This window comes from Salvia miltiorrhiza, chromosome 7, assembly GCF_028751815.1.
Source record: "Salvia miltiorrhiza cultivar Shanhuang (shh) chromosome 7, IMPLAD_Smil_shh, whole genome shotgun sequence".
Taxonomy (NCBI): domain Eukaryota; kingdom Viridiplantae; phylum Streptophyta; class Magnoliopsida; order Lamiales; family Lamiaceae; genus Salvia; species Salvia miltiorrhiza.
The window spans coordinates 44,693,850-44,703,023 of NC_080393.1; the positions used below are offsets into that span (position 1 = coordinate 44,693,850).

General features: G+C 43.9%; 1 protein-coding gene across 1 annotated transcript; it reads left to right on the forward strand.

Annotated features, from left to right (window-relative positions):
- Positions 1 to 5,187: 5,187 nt before the first annotated feature.
- LOC130994268 (uncharacterized) lies at positions 5,188 to 6,186 on the forward strand. The gene has a single exon (XM_057919312.1). The coding sequence runs from the start codon at positions 5,188 to 5,190 to the stop codon at positions 6,184 to 6,186; it is 999 nt and encodes a 332-aa protein (XP_057775295.1).
- Positions 6,187 to 9,174: the final 2,988 nt, after the last annotated feature.

Here is a 9,174-nt window from a genome sequence, read left to right on the forward strand (position 1 = left end):
TCGAGGAATGCAGTGTTGTGCTACAAAGAAAGCTGCCATTGAAGCAGAAGGATCCCGACAGCTTTACTATCGCTTGTGTGATTGGAGGGCAGAATTTCTCCCGCGTTCTTTGTGATTTAGGGGCAAGCATCAATTTGATGCCTTTCTCTATTTTCAACCGATTGGAGATTGGAGAAATCAAGCCTACTTCCATTGCTTTACAGATGGCAGATCGTTCCCTTACTTATCCCAAGGGAATTGCGGAGGATGTTCTAGTGCAGGTGGAGTAGTTTATTTTTCCTGCAGATTTCGTAGTTTTGGACATGCCGGAGGACAAAAATACTCCATTGATCTTGGGGCGTCCGTTTCTAGCTACGGGCCATGCATTGATAGACGTGCAAGAGGGAGATCTGACTTTCCGCGTCAATAATGAAAAGATGACGCTGTCCATTTATGATGCGATGAAGAAGCCCGTTGAAACACAACTTGAGGAATGCAATTTAATTGAGGCTGTAGTGGATTTTCCTGCATCTGTAGAGGATCCTTTTGAGGAGTGCATCACACAGTCATTATATCCTTACTCCGAGCTTGATGAGGCGTGTGATGAGATTTTGGATTATATTGCAGAGCTGGAAGCCGTAGAGAGCTATCCCATCGATCCTATGCCTTACATGGATATTCACAAACCTGTTGATGGGGGAAGCAAATCGGTGGAAAAGGTAGCTGATTTACCTACACCAGTTGCAGCTGCAGCTGCACCCAAACTTGAGCTGAAGCCACTTCCCGAGAATTTGAGGTATCAATTTTTGGGTGAGAATGAGACATTTCCTGTTATTGTGTCTGCTTATTTATCTCCGTTGGAGTTGGAGAAGTTGATGCGAGTTTTGAGGAAGTACAAGTCTGCTATAGAATGGTCTATTTCTGACATCAAAGGAATTAGTCCTTCTATTTACATGCATCGTATTTTGTTGGAGCAGGAATACAAACCTAAGGTGCAGCCGCAAAGACGTTTAAATCCGACTATGCAAGAGGTGGTGAGAAAGGAGGTGCTCAAGTGGTTGGATGCAGGTATCATTTATGCCATCTCTGATAGTGAGTGGGTGAGTCCGACGCAAGTTATCTCTAAGAAGGGAGGCATGACTGTGGTTAAGGATGAGAGAGATGAGCTCATAGCTATGAGGCTGGTCACAGGATGGCTCGTGTGCATTGATTATCGATCTTTGAATGCAGCCAGACGTAAGGATCACTTTCCATTGCCATTTATTGATCAGATGCTTGACTGTTTGGCAGGATATGAGTACTACTGTTTCTTGGATGGGTACTCGGGCTACAACCAGATTATGATAGCCCCGGAGGATCAGCATAAGACCGCATTTACTTGTCCCTATGGCATATTTGCTTTTAGGAGGATTTCTTTTGGTCTTTGCAATGCTCCTGCCACTTTCCAACGCTGCATGATGGCGATTTTCCATGGTTTGATTGAAAACATTATGGAGGTATTCATGGATGACTTTTCTATTTTTGGCTCCTCCTTTGATAATTGTTTGGACAATCTTGCTCAAGTGTTGCAGCGTTGTGAGGAGACGGTGCTCGTGCTCAATTGGGAAAAGTGCCACTTCATGGTTCGTGAGGGCATTGTTTTGGGGCATAGGGTTTCTGCCCAAGGTTTGGAGGTGGATCGTGCTAAGATCGTGGCTATTGAAAAGTTGTCGCCCCCTACTTCTGTGAAATTTGAGCGGAGCTTTCTTGGGCATGCAGGATTTTATAGGCGCTTCATCAAAGATTTCTCCAAGCTGTCCAAGCCGCTCTGTGCTTTGCTTGAGAAAGATGTGAAATTTGTCTTCACCGATGAGTGCCGCGTCTCCTTTGAGAAGTTGAAAGCAGCGCTGATTTCTACGCCAGTGTTGATTACGCCGGATTGGAGTGCCCCGTTTGAGTTGATGTGCGATGCTAGTGATTGGACCGTGGGAGCTGTGTTGGGGCAAAAGAGAGATAAGTTATTCAAGGTAATTTACTACATTAGTAAAACTTTGGATTCTGCTCAGATGAATTACACTACCACGGAAAAGGAGCTGCTAGTTGTGGTGTATGCTTTTGATAAGTTTTGTTCTTATTTGATTGGAACTCATTCAATTGTCTACACTGATCATGCCGCCATCCGCTACTTGTTCACGAAGAAGGACTCCAAGCCCCGCTTGATTCGTTGGAACTTGTTGCTTCAAGAGTTTGATATGGAGATCCGTGATAGAAAGGGATGTGAGAATGTGGTAGCCGACTAATGTGTGTATTTTAGCTACCTAGTTCAGTGTGCGTTTCGCCGTGGTTTCATGTGATATTACATGTTCTGCTATGTTTTGGCGCAGGAATGAGAAGAATTGGAGATGGAGCTGCTAATTGGAAGAAAGTGGAGAAAGACGAGTTTGTGATGGGATTCGACGTGAAGATGGAAGAAAGTAGAGATTGGGCTTTTAATTACTTGTTATATTTTTATGAAGCTCAAAACTCTTAGTTTTATTTTATTTTGGGTATTAATTAAGTTTAAGGCCGAAGCCCATGTTATTAAGGTTAGGCGGCACTTTAGAAGGGATTTAATTCCCTTAGTTTTGTTAAGGCCGCATGCATGGCCTCATATATATATTAGTTTAGGTTTAACTTTAGATACATTCACTTTTACATACTTTGACAGCCGCAATAGTTGATTCAAGTTTTTGAGAGTTGACTTTTAAATACCATGCAACTTTGTTTTTCATGCAATTTCGATTCCAACCTTTTCGTATTTGATTTCTTAGTTTAGCTTTAGATTTAATTCTTGCTTTTATTTTATTGAATTGCGGCTGGATTGGTTCAAAGGAGGCAGACGATTTCTTCTTCAATTGGTTCAAGTTTAATTTAAATTCCTGCAATTTATTTCCTTATGTATTGTTCGTTATTTTATTTATGTTTATTTTTATTTATTTGATTGTTCTTAGTTTAAGCATTAGTAGCTAATTCTTTTAATTCGGCGAGAATAATGGAACTCTAATTTAATGATCTGTGAGACCTAATTGGTTTAAAATTGATTCCTATTGATTCCGATTAATTCCTAGGTTCCAAGATAATTCTGATTTTATTTAAGCCTGATCAACTTAAGTTTAATTAGATTACAGTCAATTAGTTCCTGCCAATCCGTAATTGTTGGAATTGGACTAATTAGTGATACAACTACCATGTTCGTAGTAGGAATTAATTGGTATAATAATTATTACTAGCGCCTCTAGGATAATTGATATAAATTGGGTTCCTTCATCGTAATGCTGTTAGAATATTAAATCTAGGTCTGGCGTCTCCAGCTAGGTTATATTTTAATAAGGAAAATAGACAGATCTGGCGTCTCCAGCTGTTTATCGACACCGTAAGTAGGAATTGGGGTACGTCCGTTGCGTTTCACGGTATCCTATAACTGGTTGGTTGATAGGGATTGATTAATTATTCCGTCGAGGATCAGAGTTGATTTAGAGTTGATTTATTTGAGCCGAATTACCCTTTTTATTGATTTACTTCAGGCGTATTTTATTTGATTTAATTTGCGTTTCTTAGTTAATTAGTATTTTCTCCAAAGTTAAGGCGTGATGGCTACACTAAAATTTTATAGATTTAGGGAATTGAATGGTTTTATCTGCTCTCTGTGGGATCGACCCTGCTTACCATTATACTAATTTATTTTGGTAATTCCGCAGGAATTATTTGGTGGTTGGCGACGTCCACCAAATTGGCGCCGTTGTCGGGGAGTAGTGTTAATTGAATTCTTTTCCCTTTTAATCTATTTTTCTTTTGTTTATGAGCAGATCTTCAAAGCCGAACCTCTTCTACGATTGTGAGATCGAGAAAACCGCAAAGAAACTAAGGAAAGAGGCTAAGGCAAGGAAGCTACTGGAGCTGCTGGATTCGCAACCTGACTTATTCGTTCGAACAAAACAGTTCGTCGAGGCGAAACCCAGTGCTGTCGCTGCTGACGAGGCTCTGTTTGCCCAAACAGAACCAGAATCAGAGGCAGAAATAGTTTATGAGGAGGCAGTTTATTCGAGTTCTGACGAAGGCACCGGAGATGACATGGTCGTCAACGATCCTAGGCTGTGCGACCTCTCCAGCCACGAGGCCGATGACCCGCCCACCCCAATTCAAATGCCGGCAGCTGCTACCGGTATTGAGATTAAGCTTGGATTGCTTAATGTTCTCCCGAAGTACTACGGGAAGAAAGGAGAAGATCCATATAATTTACTGAGCGAATTCATCAAGATCTGTAAGGTACAGAAGCGCCCCACTGATGTAACGGAGGAACACTTCAGATTAGCTGCTTTTCCCTTCACCATGACAGCAGAGGCGAACTCTTGGTTCGCGAGTCTCCCACCGTATTCTATCACTACATGGGCGGAGATGAAAAGGCTATTCCTGGAGCACTTTTTCCCTCCCACCAAGACGAACGCGCTAAAGAAGGAGATCAGTGGTGCAAAGCAGGAGTATGATGAATCGTTAAGCGCCTACTGGACCAGATTTAGGAGATTGGTAGATAGTTGTCCAAACCACAAGTTTTCTAAGGGTGACTTGTTGCAGTATTTCTACCAAGGGATGACCGTTGACACTAAGAATTTGGTGAACTCAGCAAGTGGAGGGGGATTTTCCCAAAACACGGTGAGTGAAGCCAAAAGATTAATTCAACACTTGGTGGAAGCTACGAGGGAATATGAGGAGCCGCGCATCCAACTGCTCAAGAAAGCTGCTCAAGCTAGTTCATCAGATTTTGAGGAGAAGTTCGAAGCAAGGATGGGGAAATTGGAGAGAATGTTGAGTACTGTGGTGGAGAAGGTTGCAACCGCTGGACAACCGACAGAAAAGCCATGTGGAGCATGCGGTAATTCAGGCCACACGAGTTTACAATGCACAGGGGATGAGGAAGAGTATCAAGCCCATGCAAATTCTTCCCACAATTTTTACAGCTGTGACGCGCCACTGCCCCATTTGCCCAAACGGGACCAGTACGCGAACAATCACAATGCTTCATGGAGAAACCATCCCAATTTCTGATGGAGAGATCCCGAGCCAAAGCAACCACCAACAATGCAGCAGCCACAGCAGCAAAACTACCGTCCTCCACATCAAAGGACGGGGTATCAAGCTCCACAAGCTCAGCAACATCCTTCCAAGAAGCAAGGCAAGTCACTAGAGGTGATGATGGCGGATTTGATTGGCAACCAGCAATTTCTGCAAAATAATGTGCAACAGCTTCAACAATCTCAAGCCGAGCAGAAAGTGCAAATCGAAGGACTATCCCGTCAGATGTCTCAGCTCGCCACATCCATGAATCAGCTTAAGGGAAATAATGGAGCTTTGCCATCTCAAGTTCATGTGAATCCTAAGGAGAATGTCAACAAGATCACCTTGAGGAGCGGTACAGAGTTGGACGGACCGACACCCCAGAACTCTCAAGATGGACCGCGGGTAGATTCTGGAGTCGAATTTCATGTGGAGGAATTCGAGCGTTCTGTTGGCACAAAGGATTCAGTCGTTCAGCAGGCAGAACAACCCCGTTTGGCCAAACAGAGCAAGGGGCCGACAGCCGAGCAGAAGGGGAAAGGAGCAGCACTTGAATCCAATGAAGAGGAACAGACCAAGGTCCCTAAACCTTTGAGCTTACATGATTCCAAGGTAGCAACATCAGTCCCCTTTCCAGGAAGATTGGCGAGGAAGAAGCCGGAAGAGGAACTCATTGATTTTGTGAAGATCTTTGGCAAACTTGAAGTGAATCTTCCATTCTTGCAAGCGTTGAAAATCCCTCCTTTTGGGAAATTTGTGAAGGACTTCATAGCTGGAATGTCCAAGGCAACTGGTAAGATTGTGATGGGCGAGAACGTCTCAGCTGCACTCAAGAAGGAGTTACCCGCCAAGTGCAAAGATCCTGGTATGTTTTCTCTTCCCATTTACATTGGTGATACTAGGATCGAGCATGCTATGTGTGACTTAGGAGCGTCTATCAATGTTATGCCTCTCACTGTTTACAATAGATTGTCGGGTGTAGAATTGGTAGATACTAGAGTAGTCATTCAGTTAGCCGGTAGGTCTTGTGTTTATCCCGAGGGTTTGCTTGAGAATGTTCTTGTGAGTGTGAATAATTTTGTTTATCCTGCCGATTTCTATGTGGTGAGGATGAGTGGAATGCAATCTAAGGGTTGAACGGGAGTCCTTTTAGGTCGTCCGTTCTTAAGAACTGCAAAGTCGATCATAGATGTTAGTAATGGCATGATTTGTCTGGATTATCATGGGGAGAAATACACTTTTAGTATGGATGATGCCATGAAAACTCCTAATGATGCTGAAAATGCTTATTCTATTGATATGATTGACCCTCTTGTCCAAGAATTTCTTGAGACCGAATTCATGCAGGATAAGTTGGAGCTCACTATGATCAAGAGTTGGACAGATTTTGATGCTCAAGGGATGAACGATGCAGAGGTCAAGGAGGCCATCATGTCTCTTCATGCACAACCGGAGGTGGTCAGTTCGGGAAGCCAGGTCTGTTTGCCCAAACAGACACCATACGACAGACCACTGAGATCCGATGAGAAGCCACCTGAACTGGAGCTCAAGCCTCTACCTCAGAATCTGAAGTATGTCTACTTGGGGGATGCCGATACTCTTCCAGTCTCTTCCAGTCATCATTAGCAACGATCTGACCGCAAGCCAGGAGCAGCAGTTGATCACCGTGCTTAAGAAGCACAAGAAGGCTATTGGGTGGACATTGGCGGACATCACTGGTATAAGTCCTGACGTATGTCAACATTACATCTTGATGGAGCCGGATGCTAAGCCTGTTAGAGATCCGCAGAGGAAGTTGAATCCGAACATGAGGGAGATCGTGCTTAAGGAGATTCTAAAGCTTCTCGCTTTGGGAATCATTTATCCTATCTCTAACAGCAAGTGGGTGAGCCCGATTCACATGGTTCCAAAGAAGTCGGGGTTGCAAGTGGTTGAGAACGAGAAGAATGAGTTGGTGCCGATGCGTCTTGTGACTGGATGGCGAATGTGCATCGATTACCGAAAATTAAATGCAGCCACTCGCAAGGACCATTTTTCTTTACCATTCATTGATCAGATGTTGGAGCGCCTGGCTGGACAATCATTCTTTTGCTTCTTGGATGGGTATAGTGGCTATTTTCAAATTCATGTCAACCAAGAATATCAAGAGAAGACTACCTTCACCTGCCCGTTTGGAACATATGCTTGCAAGAGGATGCCGTTTGGATTGTGCAATGCACCCGGCACTTTCCAAAGATGTATGATGCGTATTTTTTCTGATTTGATCGAGAAGAGCATCGAGATCTTTATGGACGATTTTACAGTTTATGGAGCATCGTTTGAGGGCTGCCTTGACAACTTGGAGAAGGTATTGACACGTTGTGTGGAGAAGAATCTGATTTTGAATTTCGAAAAGTGTCATTTTATGGTCAAGGAGGGCATCGTTTAGGCCATGTTGTCTCAGAAAGAGGGATTCAAGTGGACAAGGCAAAGGTGGATTTGATAGCGAAGCTGCCGTACCCTACAAATGTGAAGGAGATTCAAGGTTTTCTTGGCCACGCTGGGTTTTACAGACGATTCATCAAGGATTTCGCAAAGATCGCGCAACCATTGACACATCTGCTGCAGAATGATGTTCCGTTTGTCCTAACAGACGACTGCAAGCAGGCGTTTGACTTGTTGAAAACCAAGTTAACCACGGCTCTGATTATGCAACCACCTGACTGGAGCCTTCCTTTTGAGCTCATGTGCGATGCTAGTGACCATGCTGTGGGCGCGGTGCTTGGACAAAAGATGGGGAAGGAGAGCCACGTAATTTATTATGCTTCAAAGACGTTGAATCCCGCCCAATGCAACTATGCAACAACAGAAAAGGAGATGTTGGCAATTATTTTTGCCTTTGAAAAATTCCGTTCATATCTTTTGGGGGCGAAAATAATTGTCTACACGGACCATGCCGCATTGAAGTTTCTACTATCAAAGAAGGAGTCAAAACCACGCTTGATTAGATGGATTCTTTTGTTGCAGGAGTTTGATTGGGAGATTCGGGACAAGAAGGGAGCGGAGAATCATGTGGCTGATCATTTAAGTCGTTTAGTCCAGCAAGAGGAAGATGAGATACCTATCAACGAAGCCTTCCCAGAAGAGCATCTTTATGCTATCCAGACCTGTTCGGCTGTCTGTTTGCCCAAACAGAGCCTTCTATCCGAGCCAGCAGCACGTTCAGTCGTCGTCAAGGGCGATCCCGAACCTTGGTTTGCCGATATTGTCAATTATTTGACATCTGGACAATTTCCACCTCTGTTCACAAAAGCACAGTGGATGAAGCTAAGGAGTGAATGTAAGTACTATTTCTGGGATGAGCCATACTTGTGGAAGGTTTGAGCCGATCAAGTTATACGCCGATGCATTCCCGAGGCAGAACAACAGGAAATTCTCTTGCACTGCCATTCTCTCGCGTGTGGAGGACATTTTGGCCCAAAGAGGACAGCTCGGAAGGTGCTCGATTCAGGATTCTTCTGGCCTACATTGAATAGAAGTGCTTACTTGTTTTGCAAAAGCTGTGGGAGATGTCAACTGACCGGGAGTATTTCCTAACGAGATGAGATGCCTCAAGTTCCGTTGATTTTTTGTGAGGTATTCGATGTGTGGGGGATGGATTTTGTGGGGCCGTTTCTGAGTTCATTCGGAAATCTCTACATATTGCTCGCCGTCGACTATGTCTCAAAATGGGTAGAAGCGAAAGCCACCAGAACGAATGACTCCAAGGTGGTCGCTGCGTTCTTGAAGTCTCATATTTTCACAAGGTATGGAGTGCCGCGAGCAGTGATAAGCGATCAAGGGACTCATTTTTGCAACCGCACGATTGAAGCTTTGATGCGGAAGTATGGAGTTCAACATAGATTGGCTACTCCCTATCATCCTCAAACAAATGGGCAAGCCGAAGTTTCTAATCGGGAGATAAAGCAAATCTTGGAGAAGACGGTGAATCCATCAAGGAAGGATTGGAGTTCAAGGCTAAACGATGCATTGTGGGCTTATCGAACGGCCTACAAAACTCCCATTGGCATGTCACCTTATCGCTTGATTTTTGGGAAGATGTGTCACTTACCTGTAGGATTGGAGCATAGAGCATATTGGGCAATC

What these genes read in the sequence shown, in the direction of transcription:
- LOC130994268 (XM_057919312.1), top strand. Translation starts at nt 5,188, where the DNA reads ATGGCGGATTTGATTGGCAACCAGCAATTTCTGCAAAATAATGTGCAA.